Source organism: Urocampus carinirostris, chromosome 6 (assembly GCF_059441175.1).
Source record: "Urocampus carinirostris isolate Australia breed hairy pipefish chromosome 6, RoL_Ucar_1.0, whole genome shotgun sequence".
Lineage (NCBI taxonomy): Eukaryota > Metazoa > Chordata > Actinopteri > Syngnathiformes > Syngnathidae > Urocampus > Urocampus carinirostris.
In genome coordinates, this window is record NC_142354.1 from 16,328,654 (window position 1) to 16,355,421 (window position 26,768).

At 42.4% G+C, this 26,768-nt stretch overlaps 1 protein-coding gene across 3 annotated transcripts in view; it reads left to right on the forward strand.

The window, feature by feature from the left end:
- The first annotated feature begins 640 nt into the window (after positions 1 to 640).
- Positions 641 to 26,768, forward strand: part of slc45a1 (solute carrier family 45 member 1) — a 30,918-nt gene continuing 4,790 nt past the window's right edge. Inside the window, exons 1-10 of one of the 3 annotated variants that reach the window (XM_088338056.1) lie at positions 641 to 800; positions 3,420 to 3,865; positions 5,537 to 5,629; positions 6,867 to 7,091; positions 8,584 to 9,119; positions 10,243 to 10,545; positions 11,893 to 12,046; positions 13,756 to 13,932; positions 18,904 to 19,109; positions 23,020 to 23,333. In XM_088338056.1, coding sequence (XP_088194182.1) covers positions 3,442 to 3,865; positions 5,537 to 5,629; positions 6,867 to 7,091; positions 8,584 to 9,119; positions 10,243 to 10,545; positions 11,893 to 12,046; positions 13,756 to 13,932; positions 18,904 to 19,109; positions 23,020 to 23,292 — 2,391 coding nt within the window. In that variant the 5' untranslated portion in view covers positions 641 to 800; positions 3,420 to 3,441 and the 3' untranslated portion in view covers positions 23,293 to 23,333. The remainder of the gene's footprint in view (positions 801 to 3,419; positions 3,866 to 5,536; positions 5,630 to 6,866; positions 7,092 to 8,583; positions 9,120 to 10,242; positions 10,546 to 11,892; positions 12,047 to 13,755; positions 13,933 to 18,903; positions 19,110 to 23,019; positions 23,334 to 26,768) is intronic. The other 2 variants (XM_088338058.1, XM_088338057.1) reach the window with 2 other exon arrangements.

The window sequence follows — 26,768 nt, forward strand, 5'->3', positions numbered from 1 at the left end:
GCAGGAATTAGCATAACAGAAAGGTGATCTGATAAGTCAAGGTGGCGGCGGGAGGCTGCTCTGTATGCTCCTCTGATATTTGGATTGGCCAAGTCCAATGTGTTCTCACCTCTTGTAGCAAAGTCGACATGCTGGTGGAAATGCGGAAGAATTGTAAGCGGTTATAAGCGTTTTTTGTAGGATTTCTGTAGTACATCTGTCGTAATTTTTCTGTAGTATAGTATTTCTGTCGTAATTTTTCTGTAGTAGTCAGATTTTTGTAGGATTTCTGTACTATTTCTGTCGGAATGTTTCTGTAGTAGTCAGATTTTTGTAGAATTTCTGTAGTATTTCTGTCAGAATATTTCTGTAGTAGTCAGATTTTTGTAGAATTTCTGTAGTATTTCTGTCAGAATATTTCTGTAGTAGTCATATTTTGTATGTTACAGATCAAGGGATGGTGTCATGGTAGTATAGAGCCTGCACAGCCCTTTTGGAACTTCTTGTGATTTAGGACTATCTAAATAAACTGAACTTGACATATTTAATGTAGAAAATCCTTTTTGTGATGCTCGAGATGCATCCGATGGTGCTGATGTTGCGGGGAGGGGCGTGACGTCACAGTAGAGACCGGCAGGAAGAGGCTCTTGGGGGTGGGCTTTCAAAACGAGACCACGGAGCGCTTGCATCAAAGGAACGTAAACAGCGCAAATAACCTCACAATAATGGCTCCATTAATTCATCTCACGCCGCTTTCAAGATGCCATCACGCTGACTCCGTGAATAAAACGGGGATATAAATGACGAGGCAGCTCGACAAGGTAATGATCTCATTTTCATTTGCACGCCAAGTGTCCTTTTACGTGGTCCCGATTGCGTAATACCATATAAGGATCGGTTTTCATTTGAAAGGGAAAAGTAAGATGTCTCTAGCGTCGTGTGGCGCCGTTAAACCCTGCTTCCTGCATGCAATATTGAAAAGGAAACAGGCTCCCCGTCGATGCCGCATACTCACTGGGCGAGCACATGGGCAATGCGCAGCTCCTTGCGCATTGGTGCCTGCAGTGTCCTCCTGACCGGTGGACCCCCACCCACACTCTCCAATGCACGCCCACTTTTGACCATTGAGCATTGACCACCAATGCAACACAAGCCTCTTTCACTGCTAATTGAAGGAATTGCTGGTTAAGCGGATACGTATTAATTATTCAAACATTTCCAATAAACCGGACGTGGCAGGAGTGCTCCCACTATGCGCCAGTGGAAATTTTGATACCGTAATTTCCAGATTATAAGGCATACTTAAAAACCCCAAATTTATAGACTGCAAAATATGGTGGATACATTTGGAAATGCATACAGTATTTATGCGTGTGCAAACAAGGTTTAACAGCAGGGGTCTCCAACGTTTTGCAATTTTAGAGCTACTTTTTGGTTACTAACTGGCACAAGGGGTACCCAGTTCGATATGCTTTCATAAAATAACAACTTAGTATGTTATTAGTATGTTGTTACTATGTTATTTCCGGGCTAATTATTAGAAGTATGGTTAAATAGACTCCGCGAACCATAAAAAAATAAACAATTTTAATAGAAAATCAGCACTGGTGAGCTGTTTTTTGAACAGGTCCACGGGCATTTCAGCTGTCCTTTGGGGGCACCGCGTTTGAGACCCTTGCGGTATACTACCGTATTTGTGCAATGATTGATCAATTGAAAACATTGCTGACCGTAATTGCAAAGCATTGTATGCAACAAGAATGGAAACCGGGTCACGGCAGTGAGCGTGACGACACTAGACCGCCAGTGATACAGATGACCTTCGAAAAGGCATTCATTTTTTTTCTCATTATCACATTATTTTTACTCACAGTGCCTCAAAGGCATGTTAGAGAATGGAGAAAACAAAAAATTGGTCCTGAAAGATATAAGTAAACATGAAGTCTCGTTCATTATCAGATACGCCAAAGAGTTGTTTCACTCATCATGTGTGTTTTTGGTTATCAGTGGTCGGGAACCTATGGCTCGCAAGCCAGATATGTCTCTTTTCATGAGGACATATGGCTGGCTCGGAGATAAAGTGCTACGCGTGCAGGGTTCCACTGTAGTGTTCTAATATTATTAGGCTCCAAGTTGAAAGTGCGTACATAGCCAAGGCAACGCTGATAACTCTTGATATTCGGTCCAGTATTTAAAGGTCTCAGTAGATACCTACACAGCATACCAGTATTCCGGTTGTAATTATTAAAAGTGTGCTTAAAATGAGCACAGTCAACCACTACAGTGCTTTTAAAGACCCTGTTCACGTCAAAGATTTCAGATGCCAGTTAGAAATCAAATTTACTAGAAAATCACGATAACACATCACTGCTGAGCTTCTACACAGGATACTCAGGTGCTCTTAGGTGGCTTCCTAGTACCGCGAGAACCATGTTGAAGACCCTTGGACTAAGCACTTTTCATCCATCAGCCCAAATGCCTTGATCACCAAACCCAGGTCTGATGACAGAAATAGTTCGTCCATCTTGTGATTAATGTATAGCATTCATGTAGTAAAATCAGAGCCAGTGGACAAAGTCTGGCGTGTGTTTTTGATGAGTCAACAATTCGGTGTTAAAAGGTCAATACATTTGATAACTCCGATAGATTAATAGCTGATAAATCTGTCAGGACCCGAACGGAGACAGGATCCACTCGCGTAACGTTTCTCACAGTTTTATTTGGAAGAAGGGAAAGGAGTGTACACACGATCCGGAGATCGCTGGTCACGGGGAGTATGTTGCTCAAATGCGGAAGTGGGACTTCCGTGGCGAGCGATGGCGGTGTTGGGAATGGAAAAAACGGATCAGTAGCCGGGATTAAAAGAGCAAAAACGTGATCGATATCAGAAAATGGGTTGACAGATTGGCTCCCTGTCAGTATTATTCGGGACGGGAGAACAGACGTGGTCGAGAACAAACAGATCGTAGCGGGAGAAAAAACAGGAGCAAAAACACAGGACAGGCAAAAAAGGGCTTTCCGTGTAAAAACGGAGATTTGCATACGGACTGACAAAAGGGGACTGACAGGACAGAGTTTAAATACTGACAGGGAGCCAATCTGTCAACAAGCTGCTGCTGGCACCACAGGGGCAAAGCCAATTGGGCGCCATGGCAACCGTGACAGAAACTGGCGCCACATGGGCGGGGCCAATTGGGCACCATGGCAACCGTGACAAAATCAGCTTTTAAGGCAAGACCAGGAAGTGATGAACATGAATAATCATTTGCAATTTTGCCTGGAACACATTATGAAAGAATTATGAATAGGAAGATTGTATCTATGCATTGATTAAGTTTTGGGGAAATACCCACCACATGCATGTGGTCTCAGGGCCCCATAATGTTGCTTGGTTGGCATATGTCTGGAACCTTTTGTGACTTTGACCGACTGTGTTGCAGAGTAAGCTGCCTTTAGAGAGACATGTCATCTCCGGGCATGGGCACCCCCAGCGACCCCCTTTTGGCCAGTCCAGGCATGGGTAGGCTGCCCTCTGCCCAAGAAGGACTGTGGAGGAGCTCGCTGCCCAAGACGGCCAGCTTCCCCACGTCCTCCATTCGACTCCTCAGTCACCGTGCCAACAACTTCCAACGGCAGCCAAAGCGTCAAAAGCTGATCCGACCATCACCGCCGCCGCCGCCCAACACGCCGTGTCCCCTGGACAGGCTGGACCTCAACGAACTGCCGCCGAGACGTACCTTCCAGGAGCTGCTCTTCAACGGCTGCATCCTGTTTGGGATCGAATTCAGCTATGCCATGGAAACGGCTTATGTGACACCCGTCCTTCTGCAGATGGGCATGCCAGATCAGTTCTATAGCTTAGTGTGGTTCATCAGTCCCATACTTGGTAAGTTGAGACACAAGCGAAAACTGTGTTTTGTTGTGATACCCTGACATTTCAACTTTTTACAATTTGAGTTAATAGGTATCTATTTTAACAGTCCGGCACCACAAGGTCGACCGATTATCGGCACAGATATTTGGGAAATTGACGGATATCGGTATCTACATTTTTTTTCCTTCACAAGTCGATTATTAAATCTCTCTCTCTCTTGCTTCATTGTTCTCCACTCACCGCCCTGCTCTCATGAAATAACCTTGAAAAACTGCTCCCCTCCTCCTCCCTTATGCTACCCACCCCGCGCCTTCTGATGGGATAGGCGATCGGGGGTTGGGAAGCTGGAGAGGCATAGCTCAGCTAACGGGTCCTGACGTACCTTTGTCCGGAAGAGAAGAGCATGTGTGTGATTAAGAGATCGTGTAAATAGTGTAATTGACTTGTTTTAGAGAGGTACGTTCAGGTGAAGAATGATAAATTAGCTCCTATATAGCATTAGTTTATCAATCGAGCGTGTCTGTTTGTGATTGAGAGAGAGCATAAAAAGCACGCTAAAGTGAACAATAGTTTGACAATCTGGCTCTGAAACAGGAGTGCCCACGTTATTTAGTTTGCGAGCTCTGTTGAAATTCCATCGCACTTTTTGTTTTATGTTCATTTAAGTCGTGTTGGTTGAATTGTATTTTATTTATTTAGGCTATTGTAAAACGTTTCAGGGAGCTATTTAAGTTTTTCTATGTAATTTTATAAAATTGCTGCTAAGTCCAATTTCAATTCAGTTAGTTTTTGGTTTGAGTGAAGGATTAGTCATATTAGTTGTGAAGAAATTCTGATTTATTTACTGTAAAAGGTTTCAGAAAGCTATTTGAGTTTTTTTGAATTTATAACAAATATTCCTTTTTTCTTTTCACTTTATCTCAAATTTCTTGCGCCAAATGGTAAGCTTTTGCAGCAAATGAATATCGGCTTCAAATATAGGTTATCGGCCTCCTCTGAATACTAATAATCGGTATCGGCCCTGAAAAACCCATAGCGGTCGATCACTAGACACAATGGTGCCTATGTGTTCTGTTATGATACCCTGACAAGTTCCGACCATATGGTTCGTCCTTGACTCTGAGTCTCTACGTCGACCTGGTTTCCTTACCCCAGAACATACAGGAACATCCTGTACTTCTGCCAGGTACAGGATTTTTTTTCCCTTTCTCCACTCACCTTTCCAACATCAATCAATCATCAATGATGGGTTGAGTAAAAACACGAACTCGCAACTTCCAGTTCCTAAAGTTTGAAACACGCGCAAGGACTGAACTTGTGTCTTTCGAACCTGAGCATGGACTAGACGTGTGGCATGGATCCCTTCATGCATCTGTGGGCGATCCATAGCCCAAGAAAGATGTTGTTGATGATTTAAAATCATCAAAGGGGGGACTATTGTAGAATGAAACAAGAAACTGTAAGAGAATCTCTGACATGTGAGGTATGTAAAAACTCACAAATGGTTCAGGTGAAGAATAACAGATAACGGAAATGACGTTGATTTTTTTGCTGACAGCTTTCTAAATATGGACAAAGCAGCACAGTCCATAGCTTGTCCTTGTCCTTGACATTCAGCTGGTGATTTTCAATGTCAAACTTTAAATATTCCTCTGTCTTTGTTGTCTGTGTTTGTCTTTTCAGGGTTCCTAGTTCAGCCTCTGATCGGAGCTTGGAGTGACCGTTGCACATCCCGGTTTGGACGCAGGAGACCCTTTATTTTCGCTTTGGCAATAGGTAAGCCACAAAAGCGCCTCTGAGATTCCGTTTTGCTCTGCCGAGCAGGGACTTGAAAGAGATGTACGAGTAGGCGGTTTGTTGCTTTTTTAATCTCTTGTGGCTTAAGGAAAATATCATCCATGCAAAGTACAGGAAATTCATTTAAAACTGTTGATCACTCTTTTCACACCTCATGCGGGTGCCTTGAAAATGCTTGAATTTGAATGTCGTGTTTTCAAGGTCAGGAAGATGCTTCGAAATGTTGACACTGCCATGTTTCCTGGCAGTGTGACCTGATAAGGTGGGTAGGTGAGCGGCTGGATCTCTCAACCACTAAGGGCACCATTTTCTGTGGTGTGTCTTGTGCGCATTAAATGAAAAAAAATATTTGAAAACGATGCCACCACGCCTGCTGCCTGATATGGCGTCGTCATGTGAAGCATAACCACCCCCTACTGTTCGCATCTAAGAGGACGATTGCATCAGACTGGTCAGTTGGTTGGTTGGTTGGATCCCTTAACCACTACATTCGTAGGGGCAGAATTTTCTGTGGTGTGTCCTGGGCACAGCCTGGTGGCGCCACCAGCAGGGCCCGACAGCTTTTTACTGGTTTACCCCTGCTGGTGCCCTGTAAATCTCTTAGAACGCATCCAAACATCCCAATATCCTTTTACAACACCTCTCCACTCATTCCTATCACCAACAAGAGCTCTAGCTTCCACTACAGACCTCTTTCCTGCAGTGCATTCATAACACCATCAATCATCAATCTTCCTCTTGGTCTCCTTCCATTTACTTCTGCTCCGTAGATCCTCATCAACATTCGCTCCTCATCCATCCTCTCCATGTGTCCAAACCAACCGAGTACTCTCTTATCCACACGTTTGCTCAGTTCCACTACTACTCCAGTTCTGTCTCTCACAAATTCATTTATCAATCTATACAATCTTGTCACTCCTAACATACTCCTTAAACACTTCATCTCAAAAAGGACACACAAATATTGTAGATAATAGAAAAGAACATCTCAAAATAGGACAAAATAGCTAGCAGCAACATTGCGACTTAGTTTTAATCATCAACGTCAACAACAACAACAATAAAACCTTTTGATCAGCACTGGATTTCTTCCTTTGATGGACTGGAAACAAGAAAAAACTGGCCTTCAAAGTGCTTAGAAAGTGCTTGAATTTGGCATTGAAAAAGGTTTACGAACCCTTTCCCACCTTAAATTAATATTTTTACCTACCTCCAGGGGCATTGGTCGGTCTGACTCTGGTGCTAAATGGGCGAGACATCGGAGGAGCCCTGGCGGATACGGCTTTCAATCACAAGTGGGGTATAATCCTGACGGTGTGTGGTGTGGTGCTGATGGATTTCAGCGCAGATTCGGCAGACAACCCGAGTCACGCCTACATGATGGACGTGTGCAGCCCGGAGGACCAGGATCGAGGGTTGAACATTCACGCACTCCTGGCAGGTGGGCTTTGGGTAGACTGGATTTACCCTGCAGATGCTTTTGTGCCAAAGACAAGATTATGTTCATGCACAAATAAAAAATACAAATTAAAACCAAATGGTAAACTCAACCACAATGGTACCTCAAATTACAAATGTTTCTACATACGAAAGTTTCAGGTTACGAAGTATCTGAACGGGAAAATATTGCCGATAGTTAGAAAGCCGTTTCAGGATACGAAGACAAAAATACAGTACAGTACGCGCTGCCATAAACCGCTCCCAGAGTTTGCCGAACGTAAACAAACTGGTTTAAATGCTGCCTGGCAACCCAGTGCACATGCGTGTTCCCAGCATGCTCTTTGTATCACCGTCACAGTTTAGAGGTCAGAGACGCGGAGGGGTTCCATTTAACCAGGCCAAATAAGACATTTTAGCAAAATTCCTTGAAGTCTAGGAATTTTTTTAAAAGGAATCACCCGAAAAAAAGTGTTGACAAGTCGGGCTACTGCTACGAAAAAAGCCGGCAAAAGCAGACGTCATTGGATCAATTTTTCAAGAACCGCGAGGCAAATAAGGGAAGTGAATTTTTTTTACTATTATCTTTATTATTTGTTTTCTATATCTATATGTTTTGTGTTTATTGTGAAGTAATCCAATTTTAACATTTATTTGTTTCATGTTCTGATGCTCTAAAAATATCATACTTTGGTGGGACTTGTAACGGATTAGCGCATTTACATTCAAAATGCGTCCCAGCTTACAAAGTTTTCAGGTTAAGAAGCTACTCCCAGAACGTATTACATTCCTAAGTAGAGGTACCACTGTATTTAAGACTAAGATCATAGTTTTACTCCTATGCAAATAAATTGTGTTGGTATTACGCAAACACAGCATGTTCGAGTTTTGAGGAAATAAAAGTTACCAGAATTCTTACTAGATAAATATGACTCAAAAGCGAGGGCGCATGCTTGGTCTTGAGAACATAGCACATTTTTAAGCCCTTTACGTTCATGACAAAACTACTTCCTTGCTCAAAAGGATAGTTAGAAATAATATAAATAGTTCTACTGATAAAAATGTATAAATTTTTTTATGGGAGATGAAATTTTGTCGCCACCATGTGGATGTCATTTGAAAACCAAAATATGTGGCATAAGATTGAAACTGCTTTAAAATGGCCACATAATAAAATAAATAGAAAAAAAAGATTACACTAACCTGAGGGAGCTGTGAATCCTTCATATATTTTTGTTTTTGCAAGCTTCCAAAAAACAATTAGCCGAGACACTCCATATCCGTTTTGTCTCTGGGTTTCAAACGACTCAAAGATATCTTTCTCCATTTCAGGGTACTGTCAAAAAAGCTTTTTTTTCTCCAGCCATGGTGTGGTCCCAAACATATGTTGTTGTTTTTATTCCAAAATGTCTTTTTCAACATGTTTCCATAGGCCAAGAGACTAGCCTTGCCAGCAGGTCTTGAATTAACATTTGTTTGTATGTGTTGCCATGCAGGACTCGGGGGAGGCTTCGGGTATATTGTGGGCGGCATCAACTGGGACCAGACCCACTTCGGAAGGTCAATGGGAGGTCAGCTACGGGTCATCTATGTGTTCACCAGCATCACTCTGGTGATCGCCACGGCCATGACCCTCACGAGTATCCCAGAACGGCCTCTGCCAAAAAGCCATCCCTCTGTCAAAAACCATTTGAAGAGCCCCAACTTTCTCCTTCCTCCATCGCCACCGGCCCCACCGGGATCTGCGCTGGAGGTGGATGATGAGGACGAGGAAGGTCACTACGGCTATCAATCGTCAAAGTCCAGCCACCTTGACTCTTTGGCGCATTCCTGTAGCGCCAACGCCCGCCTGTGCGCCGGCCTCACCAGCCCCATATCACCCATGAGCCCCCTCACGCCAAAATACGGCAGCTTTATAAGTCGGGATAACTCACTCGCCGGCCTCAATGAATTTGCCTCTTCAATGGGAAACTCCTACATTGACAGTGTTCTCATAGACTGCTACACGGGTCAACAGACACCTCAGGCAGAGGTAAGATTTTAAGATCAATCCCTAATCCTAGCCTGACCCGACCCGAATTTCAGCCCACGTCAGGGCTTCTCTCTCGCTGCCTTTTTTTTCTAGAGCTAATAGCAGGGGCCATGATGTGCAAGAAATATCGTGATTAAATCGGTATCCTCTTCACATCTCAATTTGACGTTGCTACGCTAACATCAAAGGGAATATTTAGCCACCAGTTAGGACGTGATGTTGCTATGCTAACATCAGAGGTGTTTCAAGGCTGTGAGTAAAATTGGCCATGTGATACCATGGTCTGTAAAAAAAACATAAGTTGCCTTATCACAACACGTACTGTAGTAAATTATTGCTATGTCAAATTCTGTCTCTGTGTTTCATCCACCTGTCATTGTTCTTTGTCTCTTCCTCTCCCCCAAAGTAGTGCGCTAGATTCTTGCTGAACATAATGTTGCTGTAGTTTATAGCCCAATTTTCAACCCGCAAAATGATGGACAGGCTAAAAATGTTCCCGTTTACTCTTAAAATGCATCTATCAATGATGAAAAAATTGTCAGTTAAGGTAACCTTTCCGAACTTAGAAATATAAACAATGTAAAACATTTTTACAGTCTAGTTTAAAGGTGCCTTACGGAATTTTGAACTTTTTAACTCGCTGACGCCATATTCTGGTCTGTGTCATCATTGCAGTCTCTGCCAAGCTCGTGCATTTCTTATACACGTTAGAATAAACTCTTCCTTTTTTCATCTTTCTTGGAGTTTGGTGTTTGTACTGTTATTGACACAGACCTCTTCTTACTTTCACCATTTTCATGCTACACTTACAAAAACCGGCAGTGACGTACATATAGTCACTCTCGAAGCCCCACTGTCCGCAACTTTCCTCCTCCCGCACCCCGAACAGCTTCGCCCAACACCTCAAACAGCGCACACCACCTTTAACTTAGATTTTTTTACAAAAGACAGGCTTTAATATGTTATCATAATTCACCTCACTTCCAGAGTTCTCACAAAATATGAAATTTCAGTTTGCTTCACATTTGGTCCCTCAAATCAAGTTAGTTGGTTGGGCTCGGGCTGAGTCGGGCTTAAATACCGCTGGATTTTTTTTTAGGCATGATCTTACCTCTCACCAAAGGGCCTCCAGGCCCCCAATTCTGTTCCCATTCTTCCAGGTGACTCACCTGCTCCCGAAGGATCCACCCAGATGAATGGGCACCCTGATACAGTCTGTCACCCAGACACAGAGGGTGTCCCACAATCCCAACCTGCGTCTCAGGTTACAGTCGGGTCAGAGACTGGTCCCCAAACACGTAGGGGCTCCTCTTCGGGAATCCTCAAGCGACCTCAGAGTCTGGCTCTCATGGAGGAGGAGCCAATGGCCACGCAAATAGTCGGGATGGAGAATGGACGAAGAAGAACTGTGACGTTCAGCCAGCAGGTATAACGTGAGCCATCAGTGGACATACACATATGGGTGTGGCATGATGTTGATCAGGTTTTTTTTCGATATGAAACGTTAAAAAGAAGGGTTCGTGAAGCTAATAGCTTCTTGTTTTTTTAGTGAGAAGTGCTATCAGTTTGATATGAATTTTGTTACTTTGTTATTAATGTGTTATTACAAGGTTTATGGTCTTAAAAATGGTGCTAAAATAGGCCCAGCTAACCACAAAAACATAATAGATCGCAGCTGCACTTGTGCAGATATTTTTGGGCAGAAATACTCAATACAAAATGAAATACGAAATGCGCTTTGTCTGCCATCGTTTACAACAGTAGTCAACCGTGGACAACAGATTGTGGCCGCACGAGTGCTGTTCTTTTTAGGTGTAAAGAACGGGAAAAAAGAGATGCTACGCATAACACAAATTTGCTCTCCAGCCCTAAACCTCTTTCAGCTATAGTCGACCGGGGATAATGGATTGCGGCCGCACGAGTGCTGTTCTTTTTAGGTGTAAAGAACGGGAAAAAAAAGCTGCTACGCATAACACGAATTTGCTCTCCAGCCCTAAACCGCTTTCAGCTATAGTTGACTGGGGATAATGGACCACCTGGCCCAACAAAAGTACACTCCATTGGTTAGATTACCCTGTTACTGAAAAAATAATGCGTTACTTATAACAGCAGTATTTCCAACGCTGTTCAAGAAACAATCAACTTTACTTCAGATGATATTTGTCGCCATCATGTGGACATGATTGGAAAATGAAAAAGTGCCGTAAAAATGCTTTTACCTTCCTCCGGCATGTGGAGAAGTCCAAGTTTGTCTGCGATGGAAAGTGTCTTCCTCTGCCTTCTGGTGTTTTTGTCAGTCCAGATAATTTTGTTGGAATGGCTTTCAGAGAAACTCAAAATTGAAAGGAGTTTTGTAATGTAGGTTCGTCAAGTGTACAACTTAGACTGCAAGGTTGTTGATGCACAGGCAGACACAGGCAGAAAAGGGCAACTGTTTAGCCAATCAGAATGCAGAACACAATGCACGACAAAGTAGCGAAACCGAGAGAAGTAAACTGCAATATAGCGAGGGATTACTGTACTGCCAAATTTCCTCGAAAATCCTTATGAAGCGTAATGAGCTATACACGAAACTGTCCAGGTCTACTCAGGTGTTCTTTGGTGTTACGACTGTTTTTGCGCAAAAATTATATCCTGAGAAGTGATGCTCCGCCTGCATCCCTTAAAAAGACGTAAAAAATAAAGGAAATTGATTTTCTTGCACAAATTGAGAGTGATGCTAACCCACCGAATTAATTGTCCAAACTAATTTTTATGCTTCTGTCTGATGAAGGTTGCAAACATGTTGCTGAATGGAGTACGCTACGAGAGCGACCTCAGTGAGAATGCGGAGACGGGAGAATCCCAAATGTCCATGAAACTCTTGTGTATAGCCATCTACCGGATGCCTCCCTCTCTTCGCAGTTTATGCACTAACCATTTCCTGGGTGAGTACACGTAATCATAACTGGTTAGGTTCACGAGTACCGAAGATATAATTACCATAAATTCCGGACGACAGAGCGCACCTTAATAGAAGCGCAAATTTAAGAAAGAAACTCCACTTTGTTTTCGTACAAGCCACGCCCAACTTCAAACCACAGACTCCAACAACCATAAAAATGAACTCATTCACGACCATTTCTTACATTATAAAAAAATAAGCGGGGAAATGTCTAGAACAGAAAAGTAACACGTTATGCCACAATTAAGACACTCGTTTGCAGACTGTGACACGTACTGTAAATCTTAATCAAATGCGCAGCAGTCAAAATTAATTGATTTGGCATTAATATTCTGTGTTTCATCCACTTCAATCTCTTGCCGCTCGCTTTTCAGCTTTGGTTTCTGACTGACTGTCTGTCTCGCTCTGTTGGCGATTTGATTGGCTAGTTGAAATCACCTAAGTAGTATGAATTGCACACGATTGGTTGGTACCTCCCAATGCCTGCTCAGTGCAGTGCTTGGAAAGGGAAAGGTAATGTTACTGCATGAAATAGATGCACCTGTCTAAATTAAAAATAATTTAACAATTAATCTTAAATCCAGATTATATGGCGATCCAGTCCGGACCCTGGTGCGCGGGTTGGGAATCAGAGCTATATACGCACAAATATGCGACAAAAACATTATCAAAACAAAACTGTAAAGTAGGCTTAAACGTATTTGCTCAAGGTGTGTATTTCTAATCAGGTGATGTTCCTTTTGGCCGTTTATTAGTCTTGCTATCTTTGGTGTTGGTACTTTTCTATGCAGGTGGTCTTTTGTCTTTGTTTATACATACCAGTACTTTTCCTGTCTTGTGGTTTCAATAAAACACAGAGGCAAAGGGGGGTGACCCAGTGTGAGTGTGACTGGTGAGCAGATCCGTCGTCATCCGCCTCGTTCACTCAACAAGAACTTTACGACACGTGCCTTTTCTGTGTATTGTTTGTTTTATTGCTACTTTCAAATTGTCCGCTCCTCAGCGCACTCCCCCTGCTGCAGCTGGTTAAAAACTTAACAAGTGTTTGCCCGATGTTTTTTCTTAGCCAATTTATAGCTCTCCCACACGTCAGTGGTCTGCTTCTTAGACTCCACAAAATCTAAATACACTACACTGACCTGTACAATCACAAAAGCCTGTACACGTTTTGAGCCATGCGATTGATCTTAAGTTCTCCCAACCCTTGCACCCTTGGGTTTCTGAATTTTCAGTACAGTACATTGAGTTTTGTTTTGGGAATGTTTTTGTCACATTCCTGCGTATATGTTAATGTAAATTTAGATCATATTGACTGCTGCGCTAGTTGATTAAGATTGACAGTTGTGAATATAGTCAGCAATTCGCGTGACAATGTGTTAAGTTTTTGTACATAGTTACTCCTGCCGTTTGCCCATGCTTTATTGAGTTTCTTTAATCTGACATTTAGAGCACTAGGCAGAAATCACATTGTGTCACAATTAATACACTGTGCCGCGCCGCTGGGGAGCACTGTTGCGTCGTATTGTGAGCCACAGGTTTTAAAATGTAGGAAAAAATGAGGGGCTTTTAGTCAGAAATTTACCGTAAACAACACACTGGTATGTATTCTTTCTTGTCATATGTACCGTATTATACTGCAACCAGGCTACCAAGATTTGCGCACAACTTTTACGTGTCACTGTCTTCTGATAGGCTGGCTGTCCTTCGAAGGCATGTTGCTCTTCTACACGGACTTCATGGGGGAGGTTGTTTTTGAAGGGGACCCCAAAGCCCCCCACGACTCTGACGCCTACCAGCGCTACAACGCTGGGGTCAGCATGGGCTGCTGGGGCATGTGCATCTATGCATTCAGTGCTGCTTTCTACTCAGGTCAGCCTCCGAATTATGCTTCTAAAATGGTCAATGCTCTGCATTTATATAGTGCTTTTCAAGTCACTGAAGACATCCCATAGCGCTTTGCAATGTGCTTCACACTTACCCATTCACACACACACTCACACACCGATAGCGGCAACAGCCACGCAAGGGTTTAGGGTCTTGTCTTGTCGATTGCCTCATCGGGTCACTTTTTGACACATTGCAATTGTAACCCATTTCAAAGAGACACTGTGTAATATATGACTAAGCTGCAAGAAACACAAGAGAAAAATAAGCCTCATCACTTCAGAAAGTTTTAAATATGTTCACCGGATGTCGCCAAAGCTAAGCGTTACTCGCAAAATAAACTATCCACCGTCTGTATTTGCTGACTAACATTTATCAACCAGAGAACATTAAAGGAAACAAACCATTCCAATGTTATTTGACTTAGAATAGCTGTTTGGGGCAATAGTATTCAGATCTACTTTATTGTCATTCTTGTACATGTGTATACAGAACGAAATGTCGATACATCTGACCCGCACAGTTTCCTTGAATGTACAGATATAAATAAAATGTTGTATTGAGTTGGAGTATTGAAGTACTAATAATATACTAATAATTATAGCTATGTATAGTATTATACAGTAGTGCAAAGAGTGCAAGAGGAGCAGCTAACCAGATGTGCAAAATAGGCAGTCAGGTAAACAAGTCACTATACAATAACAATAACACTGGAGTACGATAGTGCAGAGGAGAACAGATGTGCAAAGGAGTGGCTAGGTATAGTAGTAGGTAGGTAGGTGGTAGTATTGCACTCACCTGGATTTCTTAGCCCGTGTCCCTTTGAGTACACCCATAAAAACAACATTTTTGTTGGGATAATGGCCAACATTCAAGAGCTGGCTACATTTTTTGGTACGTCTTTCTGATTTTCTCAAAAATCAATTTAATTTCAATTAAGTGTCATGCAGTAAAACACTTTTGAAGTGGCCCACATTGAGTTTTACAATTGTCACGGTTGCCCATTGCCCCAAATTGGGCCCAACCGTTTTGCCCCAGCAGCGGGTCATTGACTGATTGGCTTCCTGTCACGGTCGCCTTGGTGACCAGTCTGCCCCGCCCCCTGGGCAACAGCTGAAAGCATTTTCACTAATGGTGGGTCTGTATTTAAGGCTGCATGGTGGGCTCTGCGGTTGCGGGTTCATTACTACTCTTATACACAATCCCGGTCTGTTATGCTTGTCCTGTTTTAGTCTGTTATGCCTTGTCATGTATTAGTCTGTTATGCCATGTCCTGTTGAGTTCGTGCCGGAGGAACTCTGTATTGTTCTGTTTTGCCTCGGAGTATTGGGCGACTTTTATTTTATTAAATAAAACCTATGGATCGTCAACGCATTTGAGTTCTCCCTTCATGCCTCCTGCCTCCGTTCTGGTCCGGTCACCTTCCACGCCACCACGCCCCGAGACAGAATGAACCCGCCAACAAAGAGAACTCAGCGAACGATCCCAGCGCGACTTGGGGAGAGCTGGAGAGCGCAGTTCGGCAGGCGCCTACTGAGTTGGCCTTCCCTGCTCGTTCGAACCACGGCCCCGCCCGTCGTGGCCCTTGCTGTGCCTCGAATCGACTCACGGGAGGAATTGACGCCTGCCTGTTCGACTCTCATGCCTGCCTGCCCGACTCCCGTGCCGATTGCCTGCTATTCCGTCTCCCCTGCGTGCCAGCCCGACTCCGACTCCCAAGCCTGCCTGTTCGACTCCCAAGCCTGCCTGTTCGACTCCCAAGCCTGCCTGTTCGACTCCCATGCTGCCTGTTCGACTCCCATGCCTGCCTGTTCGACTCCCATGCCTGCCTGTTCGACTCCCATGCCTGCCTGTTCGACTCCCATGCCTGCCTGTTCGACTCCCCCTGTACTGATTTTGTTCAGTCTTTCCTGTCCTGTCTTGTCTGTTCTGAATCTGTTCCCCCCTGAGTCTGACTCTTCTGAATCTGATCCCCCCTGAGTCTGACTCTTCTGAATCTGATCCCCCCTGAGTCTGACTCTTCTGAATCTGATCCCCCCTGAGTCTGACTCTTCTGAATCTGAACCCCCTGAGTGCGACTCTTCTGAATCTGAACCCCCTGAGTGCGACTCTTCTGAATCTGAACCCCCTGAGTGCGACTCTTCTGAATCTGAACCCCCTGAGTGCGACTCTTCTGAATCTGAACCCCCTGAGTGCGACTCTTCTGAATCTGAACCCCCTGAGTGCGACTCTTCTGCATCGGCCTGACCTGAGTGCGACTCTTCTGTAGAGGCCTGACCTGAGTGCGACTCTTCTGTAGAGGCCTGACCTGAGTGCGACTCTTCTGTAGAGGCCTGTCCTGTTTACCTGTTCTGATTTTGCCTGTCCTGTTTACCTGTTCTGATTCTGCTCTGATTTTGCCTGTCCTGTTCTCGTCGGTTCTGCCTGTCTGTTATCCCCTGTCCAGCTTGCCCGCCGGACCCCCCCCTGCCGAGCGCCGATTCCGATCCGCCCGACGCAGATGGCGCCTGCCTCTCCCCGTTCCTGCGTGTTCGGAGGAGGGAGCGGGGTTGCCCCAATCGTGAGCGTCGAACCATTCCGGGGCGTGAGGTTGTAATTTTTTCTTTTTTGGGACCTCGGGAGCTGTCCCTTAAGAGGGGGGCTCTGTCACGGTCGCCTTGGTGACCAGTCTGCCCCGCCCCCTGGGCAACAGCTGAAAGCATTTTCACTAATGGTGGGTCTGTATTTAAGGCTGCATGGTGGGCTCTGCGGTTGCGGGTTCATTACTACTCTTATACACAATCCCGGTCTGTTATGCTTGTCCTGTTTTAGTCTGTTATGCCTTGTCATGTATTAGTCTGTTATGCCATGTCCTGTTGAGTTCGTGCCGGAGGAACTCTGTATTGTTCTGTTTTGCCTCGGAGTATTGGGCGACTTTTATTTTATTAAATAAAACCTATGGATCGTCAACGCATTTGAGTTCTCCCTTCATGCCTCCTGCCTCCGTTCTGGTCCGGTCACCTTCCACGCCACCACGCCCCGTGACACTTCCCTCCTATTTAAGGTCACTCTGTCCGGTATCCTGCTTGTGTATCCTGTCCAGTATCGATCCCGTCTCTCTCGTCCTGTTTGATATCTAACTCCAGTCTCCAGTGTTTGTTATTGATCCCGTGTGTCTCGTCCTGTCTGACACCTTGCTACAATCTCCAGTGTCTGGTATTGTTCCCGTCTATCTCATCCTGTTTGATATCGGACTCCAGTGTCTGGTATCGATCCCGTCTGTTTCGCCCTGTCTGATAACTTGCTACAATCTCCAGCATCGGATATCGTCCCTATCTCGTCCTGTTTGATATCGAACCCCAGTCTCCAGTGTCTAGTATTGATCCTGTTTGTCTCGTCCTGTCTGACATCTGTTTCCAGTCTCCTGTATCTGATATCAATCCTGTGTGTCCTGTCCTGTCCTGTCCGGTATCGACCCCATCTGTCCAGTATCTGCTTGTGTAACTGGTATCAATCTCGTCGGCCTCTGGTTTCCTGTTGATCCACGCCAGACTTCTGCTTTACTTCTTCCGCCCAGCGATCGCCGAATCACTCGCATTTGTGTTAATGTGCACGACTGCCCCATTCCCGTAAAATAAAGTGTGTGTGAGAAACGTTACGCATCTGGGTCCTCCTCCTGTTCTGGTTCTGACAACAATGTAAATGATCAAGTTTAGTGCTTGAACGGCGTTATCTATAACAGTTCAGGACACAATCAAATTTACTTCAGCTAGGGCTTTTTTTTATGGTTTGTTTGTTTGTTTTGTTTTTGCCATTTTTGCTGATTTTTACGAGTTATTAGGTGACCAAACCAATCCAACCTCCAATGCTGATCATCAAACAGGAGGGCAAAGAGTACCAACGTTGTCTTAGGTACGACTCGGCCAAAGTTTGAACCTGTGACTTCCAAGTCCCGGGGCGGGCACCCAAACCTTAGGCCACCGGGTTGGTGCTTTGTTCGTAATTTTATTTAAATTTTTATAATTCATCTGTATATTTTGAGTATTTCAAAATCAATCGGGTGAAATGGTCTGCGTATAGACAAAAAGGCAATAAAACTCTTCCTTTTTTCATGCAGTAAATGTAAACGAGAAAAAATGGATTGGCTTATGTTATGGTTTTCCTAATGTATTGCCGAGGTATCGGATTTGTCAAGAACTGGAACAGAAGGAGAACCCAAATGCGTGTCAATTCTCACACAAGCTTTTATTTTATGGGAAATGGGGCAGTCATGCACCTTGACCCTAACGCTAGTGATTCGGCGATTGTTGGGCAGAAGATGGGGTCGATGCCGGACAGGACGGGACAGACAGGCTTGATATCAAAACTAGATTTTGAAATTAAACAGGACAAACTAGACGGGAAAGAAACTGCAGATCGATATCGAACAGGACAAAATAGACGGGAACAATACCTGACAGGGATCGCAAACAGGAAATCGGACAGAGTCTAAACCCACGTCTTGCGGGAGCAGAGGTTCATTGACGTACTGACAAAGGGTGAGTGAAGGCACTGAGCTTAAATCTGTCAAGGAGCCGCAGCTGGCGCCACACGGGCGGAGCCAATTGGGCGCCATGGCAACCGTGACAGGATTTAGCTATAACCACCCACTGCTGCTTTTTAGATATTTTTGTGATAGTTTGAACCTATTTAACCACATTCATGATAATAACAACATTCTCGCGACATTTTAACAACATAGATAGATAGATAGATAGATAGATAGATAGATAGATACTTTGTTCATCCCCGAAGGGAAATTCACATTTCCAGCAGCATCCCTGAGCTGAGAACAATCGAGAACAATCGAAAATAACACGGGAGTTATAGAAGTTCCTCAAGTGGATATAAAACCAGTAGCTCTTCCCAGTCAGTATCTTCATATCTCATCTTGAAAATGGTTGGTGATCCCTGCTTTATGCTATGATTTCATTTCAGCCATATTGGAGAAATTGGAGGAGCGGTTCTCCTTGCGCACACTCTACTTTTTTGCCTACCTGGCGTTCGGACTTGGTACGGGTCTTGCCACCTTGTCCACCAACCTCTACGTGGTGCTGTCCTTGTGCGTCACCTACGGGGTGCTTTTCTCTTCGCTATGCACGCTGCCTTACTCATTGCTATGTGAGTACTACCAAAGCCCTCAGGTCAGTACTGGGATTGCATTTGTAATCTCGTGTAGTCATTTTGAGAGTTCCTTTTTTTGGGAAATATTTGATATCACATTTATCAATACCCATACAAAGCACAAATCTTGATTAGTCATCGCTATTGATACCTTATATCGATAGTTCCGCCATACATAACATATTGTGCAGAAGTCCGGGGCAATAAATTCACTACAGCCCCTTTTTATCCTCCAAAAACGTGCAATTAGAACCATACACGGGGTAGGATATCGGGATCATACTAATATTTCATTCCTGCAGTCCAAATAATGAAAATCGGATGATTTAGTAAAATTTTTCACTTCACAACTGCTATTTAAGGTCAACAAAAACATTGTGCCAGAAAACATCCATAAATAATTCCACAGAAAGAGGGAAGTTATAACTTAAGGGGATGTCATAAATTCAAAATCCCAAAGGTGAGAACCACCAGGAAAAGTATGTGTGTGTCTGTGTGCGGAGTCAACAATTTACAAGATGAGATCAAACAATGTCCAACTATTCACGTATTCAAATATAAATACAAAAAAACATGGCAGAATACAGAGATGAAGAAAATGGCGTATGAGTGATACTAGAGATTGGAATTACTGCGTTTACAACCATAGTTAACCTTGTTGTTATTGTTACTATTATTATATCAAAACTGTTATTAATATTATTGCTATTGTTGTTATTATCATTGGTGTCACAATGATATTTAGTGACTAGTAGCATTATAACGTTAATACATGGGTACTACGATGATTAGTGTATAAAATATGTGACTATCGTTATTATTGTAATTAAAATCCTACCTCTGTAATATGTATATTCGTGAGATTTTGTTATATTAGACACAAAAGAGGAGCTATCTGTTAAATGTAATTAATAGGGAAGATGAAGGGGTAGGGAAAATAGGCGTCTGCTTCTTACTACCCCTTTTCGAACATGTTATGTTAACATTATTTTTGTTGTTGAGTCATTGTTTTTGTCCTGTTTTTATTCATAATGTTCGAAATAAAGTTTTCATTCATGCATTCATGCATACATACTGATATCATTAGTGCATCACATTTAATTCCTAAACATAATATGTCATATATTTCTAAGGAAATACCTTTGTATCAACAAAGTATTTTCTCTCAATATTGCATAAATGGTCATTTAATTTCAGGATCCCAATTGTTAAATAGCCACTAAAAGACCACTGGTACTGTATTCGCACTGATACAAAAACCTGGTATTGATACTTGCACGTCCTTACATCCTCGTACTCTAAAAAAATAATTAAGATAATGATAAGATAATTTATTGGTAATTTATCAATAAATGTATCAAGTTATGGTATTTGGGAAGTCTAAAAAATACATTGAATTAAAAATAAAGATGGGTAATGTTCCAATAGAGAACATTAAAGTTTCTCAGAATGACTGACACTCATCATCTAAGTCGGATGTATAAATTCAAGGTTTAATATTGTCATTCAAGATTGAAAAGCCATGGTGCTACCCGAAAAGGTATATATGGGGTGATTTAGATTATGAACTTGAAAACTGGATGTACCTTAAGTCAAGTCATGTTTATTTGGATAGCCCTTAATCACAAAGAGTCTCAAAGGGCTGCAAAGACCACAGACTATTGCAAACTACAGACTATTATGACACAGATGTTGTCAACAAAAAATATATGTAGGTTATTCATATGCTATAGAATAGAAGTGTGTTTCAAGCTTAGATTTAAACATTTCCACTGAGGTTGCAGATCGAATCTCAGCGGGAAAAGCATTCCACAGCACCGGGGCCCGAATGGAGAACGCTCTTGAACTTGTGGATTTCTTCTTGGCTCTTGGGATCACTAGTAGAATATAGGGGGAAATTAAATCTGAAAGACATGAGGGATCAAGTCCATGCATGATTTTGTATAGTACCGACAAAACCTTAAAATCACATCTTAAGCTAACAGGAAGGCAATGCAGGTTAGGTAAAATTGGGGTCATGTGATCCAACTTTCTTGTCTTAGTTAAAAGCATTGCTGCAGCATTTTGTACCAGCTAAAGGCTCTTGATTTTGGACTTCGGAAGACCGGAGTGTAGTGCATCACAGTAATCGAGACGGAAGGTAACAAACGCGTGAATTATAATCTCCGCATCCGACTAAGACAGCATAGGGCGTATTTTAGCAATATTCTGAAGATGGAAAAAAGCTGTACTAGTAATATTTTTAACGCGTGTTTCAAAGGACAGATCGGGGTCAAATATTTGATTAAGTAACATTTTGTCAATGTTCAGAGCCGTTTTTGAGAACAAGTCACGGCATTTAGGTGAATATATTGAAGAAGGTTAGAGTTTCTTTTGTTATTATACGGTATGCCAGAAATAATTTAGTTTGAATTGTCATTCTTTTGTTTTCTAACTTTCCTTTTATGGGGTAAAATTGTATTTTCTTGTTCGGATTTTGAAAAATCTTCCCTGCAAAGAATAAAACGGAATAGGGGTAAATACTTAAAAACTTTGGCTTCAGCTTATCCCCTTTGGGTAAATGTTGATGTATTAAAAGCAAAATGGATAGAAGATTAGGCTGCTGGGAGTTTTCGTTGGCCGGGACTGCAGTACCTAACTTGGCTGCCAGATGGCGTTAGAGACCCCACAAAATCAGACCACGTGAAAACACATGTTTGTCAATTTTGTTAGCATTTAGTGGGGTTCCTTGACACAAAACCTAGCTAAAGCTGCCCGCGAAGGCTTAAAGTACAACTGTGTACATTTTCACGAAAATCGGTTCAGCTTTTTCAGAGCATATATATAAATAAATGATAAAATGCAAAAAAAATAACAAATTTACATTTTTATTATAACAAATTTAGACACCAAACCTCTGATAAACACGCACAAAATATTATACGTACAAAAGCAAAAGCTCAGCAGTCTCTAGAATTTAAAGATTGAATACACTCTGGTTCAGAGGAATCAATATCATTAAAATGAGTCCAAAATTGGCTCATTTTTCTGCTTTTTATACAAACAATACTTTTTTTGTCCTCCGTATTGAACTCAATTTTTACCCAATACCCATGGAATTCTTCTGTGATGTATCAAAACTGCGCATGCATTGTTGTTTATAGCATCCTATTGACACAAAATGATGATGGATCATTTCACTAAATCTATTGCAACCTTGCCCTGCGACTGGCTAGCAACCAGTTCAGGAGGGTGTCACCTGCCCACTGCCCGAAGATGGCTGGGATGGGCTCCAGCATCCCCGCGACCCTACTGAAGATAAGCGGGGCAGATAATAGATTGGTGGACGGGGGATACGTGAGCATGGGCTGGACAATTGGCCTCAACATGACAGTCGCATGCTTGATAACACGCTTAACAAAGCACAAAATTGCAAAAGGAAAATCTGGATGAATATATTGCACCCTGGTCATCCTGGAAGAGGGATTACCACTTATGAGGCCCCATCTCGAGGTTTTGAGTTTTTCCTTGCCTGCATGTCGGTTTGAGATCAGGGGATGGATGTCATTGTAACCTGTGCAATCCTTTGAGACATTTTGTGATTAAGGGCTATACAAATACATGTAACTTGACTTGACTAGAAGTGAACAGCTCAAAATAGCGCAAAATATGTGCTAGCAGCAAGAAAGTGACTTTATTTTAGTCATCAAAGTCAACCACGACAAAAGAAACCTGCTTTTGATTTCTTCCTTTGACGGTAAAATTGATGGAAAAATTGAAAAACTGCCCTTGAAAGTGCTTGAATGTGGCCACAATAAAAATGTACAAACCCAGTAATCAGTCACTGTTGTTGTTTTTGTGCTTTGTCTAAATAAAAAAACACCAACAAACAAATCCATGAATTGGGTTGATGAAAATACCCCAATAATCGCGTGTTCCTCCACATTTCAGTTCTGCGGCTCATCCGAGGAGGGCACCCGGCGCGGGATGGGAGTGGACATCTCGTTGCTGAGCTGCCAGTACTTCCTGGCGCAGATCCTGGTCTCGGTAGCCATGGGGCCCCTGACCTCCCTGGTGGGCGGCGCCCAGGGCGTGATGTACTTCTCCAGCCTGATGTCGTTTGTGGGCTGCGCGTACTCCTCCCTCTGCGTCGTGTACCAGCTGCCCGTCGCGGAGGGTGAGCCTGCCGAAAGCCTGACGCAGCCTCTGCTGGCGCAAATTTAACTGCGTCCTGATAATCACGCATCCTGCCACGCGCTGTAGAGGTAAGATCAGGCCTGAAAAATCCAGCCCGACCTCACCAGGCCCGCGGGTATTAAAGCCCGACCCAACCCGAACCCGACAATTTAACTTGGTATGCGGGACCGAGCCCGAAGAAAAGCTGAAATTTCGTATTTTATTGTGTGAAAACTCGAAATCAAAGTTAAACAAGCTTGGATAAACCAGGCATGTCAAACATATGACCACGGGACGAATGCGGTCCATTGGAAGATTCCATCAGTTAAATTCATAAGTTATGATTGTTTTACTAAATACAAACAAAGTGATCCTTCCTGCCGCTAGAGAGCAGTAAAGGTTAGGGATCGACCGATGGGTTTTTCAGGGCTGATACCATTACCAATTATTAGTATTAAGAGAAGGCCAATAACTGATATTCATTTGCTGTAGAAGCTTAAAATTTGGCCTAAGTAATTTGTAATAATGCAAAAAGAAACTAAGGGAGTTTGATATGAATTCAAATAAAACTTTAGCAGCTTTCTGAAACCTTTTATTGTAAATAAATTTCAATTTCAAACTAAACCAACATGACAAATTTTTCACATAAACCAAAAACTAAAAGTGCAGGAAATAAAATTAGGTTTAGCAGCAATTCGTATAAAGGTACATCAAAACTAAAATAGCTCCCTGAAATGTTTTACAATAGCCTAAAGAAATCAAATACAATACACCCAACAAGACTTAAATATACTTAAAACCAAAAATGCATTGGAATTTCAACGGAGCGTGCAAATCGAAAAGTTTAGGCATTGAGTTTTAGAGCCAGATTGACGAACTAATGTTATGATAAGAGCTCATCGCTTCCGCTTTAGGTTAAGCGTGCTTTTTATGTTCTCTCACTCTCACTTTCTCTCTCTCTTAATCTGAAACAGACACACTTGATTGACAAACCCATGTTATGATAAGAGCTAGTGAATCGGTCTCTGCATAAACACAACTCTCTCAAATAAGTTAGCTACACCTTTACGCTATCTATTAATTGCAAACACTTATTTTTTTTATCGTCCCCCCTTTCCTGCTTCAGTGGCTCCGTCCCAGTCGATAGGGGGGTCGGACTTCATTAGAGAGAGAGAGAGAGAGAGAGAGAGAGAGAGAGAGAGAGAGAGAGAGAGAGAGAGAGAGAGAGAGAGAGAGAGTCTTGGCTGCATGAGACTTAATAATCTGCCTGTCAAATGGGGAAAAAAGGCCCATACCGGTACCCGCCAAATTCACAAATATCGGTGCTGATAATCGGTCTGTCCGATAATCGGTCGACCTCTCACAAAGGTGTAAGAGAGCTGACGTCCAGTCTATGTTAAAATGAATACTATGCAATATTTTCTCAGTTTGAGTAGGCCCAGCCAAGTAGTTTGATCTGATGTTATTACGCATTCACTGCTAAAAGTTTCATTTTGTATTTATTTATTTATTTCAAAGCACATTGACAATCGAGAGTCCAGGCCCGAACGTAATGATTGACATTTTTGGCCCGAAATTTGGGTTGGACTCGGGCTTAAGATCTTACCTCTCATGCACTGTAGAGCACGAGCAAAGACGATTTCATAGGGGTCAACTACACAGGCATTATACATTTGCATTGACTTTAGCATTTTGTAGAGCATCACAAAGCTCGCAAAGAATCACTGCTTTGGGTGCATGTAGCTAGGTTTTCTGGTTGAGGTGAGGTTCATATTATAAAACAAAAAGATGCACATTTATATGATAACTCGTGTATTTTTGCTAATTATTTTGTTTATTTTTACAACTAGGAGGCTCAAAATAATACACACTATCCCTTTAAGAGCAGTTCTATCGGATCACGGAGTACTGATTGATTTATTTTCATATTATTATTAATTTTTTTTAAGTTTTATTTTTTATTTTCTGTAGGTAAAAAAATGCAAAAGACATGAGGCCATTAGCATAATTTTTAAATATGAAGTCGTTAAAATATTGCCATTACCAAAAAATTTTAGCATGAATAAGTTAGCATTTAGCCGTTAGCATCACTTTTTAGCATGTAACCGTTAGCATAACTCATCAACATGAGGCCACTAGGATAATGTGTGAGAATGAAGTCGTTAAAATATAGCCATTACCAAAATTTTTAGCATGAAGCAGTTAGCATTTAGCCGTTAGCATCACTTTTTAGCATGTATATGTTAGCATAACCCACCAACAAGAGGCCATTAGCATAATTTGTAAATATGAATTCGTTAAAATATAGACATTACCAAAATGTTTTAGCATGAAAAAGTTAGCATTAAGCCGTTAGCATCCCTTTTTAGAATGTATCTGTTAGTATAACTCATTAACATGAGGCCATTAGCAGAATTTGTTAATATGAAGTCGTTAAAATATAGCCATTACCAAAATTTTTTACTATGAAGAAGTTAGCATTGCCGACAGTGTTTACAGCTAGCTTGCACTAATACTTGGGCTGGCTGCGCCAGCCCAACTTGTCACCAACAGTTTTTACAGCTAGCATAAATAAGCATAGCATCAACCTCTCATTGCTAATACTTGGGCTGGCGTAGCCAGCCCAACTAATCACCAACAGTGTTTACAGCTAGCTTGCGCTAATATTTGGGCTGTCCTTAAAAAATTTGCATATTGTGATAATGTTCATTATTTTCTGTAACATACCGATAAACATTAGGCTTTTATATATTTTAGATTCATTACACACAACTGAAGTAGTTTAAGCCTTTTGTGGTTTTAATATTGATAGTTTTGGCAAAAATAGTAAGGAAAAAACAAAAATCCCTATCTCAAAGAATAAGCATAGTTCATCCGACCAATAAAAAAAGTGGTTTTAATTTTCAAAATAAGTCAACCTTCAAATAACTGTGTTCAGTAATGCACTCCATACTTGGTCGGGAATCCTTTTGCAGAAAAGACTGATTCGATGTGGCCTGACATGGAGGCAATCAGCCTGATGCTCTGCTGAGGTGTTATGAAGGTCCAGGATGCTTAGATAGTGGCCTTAAACTCAGTTCTGGGTCTGGTGTCTCTCATCTTCCTCTTCACATGATCCCACAGATACTCTATAGGGTTCAGGTCTGGGTAGTTAGCAGGCCAATTGAGAACAGTAACACCATAGTCAGTAAACCATTGACTAGTGGTTTTGGTGCCAGTGCCAGGTCGTGCTGGAAAATAGCATCTTCACGTCCATACAGCTTTTCAGCAGATAGAAAGATGAAGAGCTCCAAAATCTCCTGATAGCAAGCTCCATTGACTTGTCCTTGATAAAACCAATTGCACCAACACCAGCAGCTGACATGGCGCCCCAGACCATCACTGACGGTGGTTACTCGACTCTGGACTTCAGGCATTTTGGCATTTCCTTCTCCCTAGTCTTCCTCCAGACTCTTCCACCTTGGTTTCCGAAGGATATGCGAAATTTGCCCCCAACCAGCACTTTTAATGATATGCTAATTTTT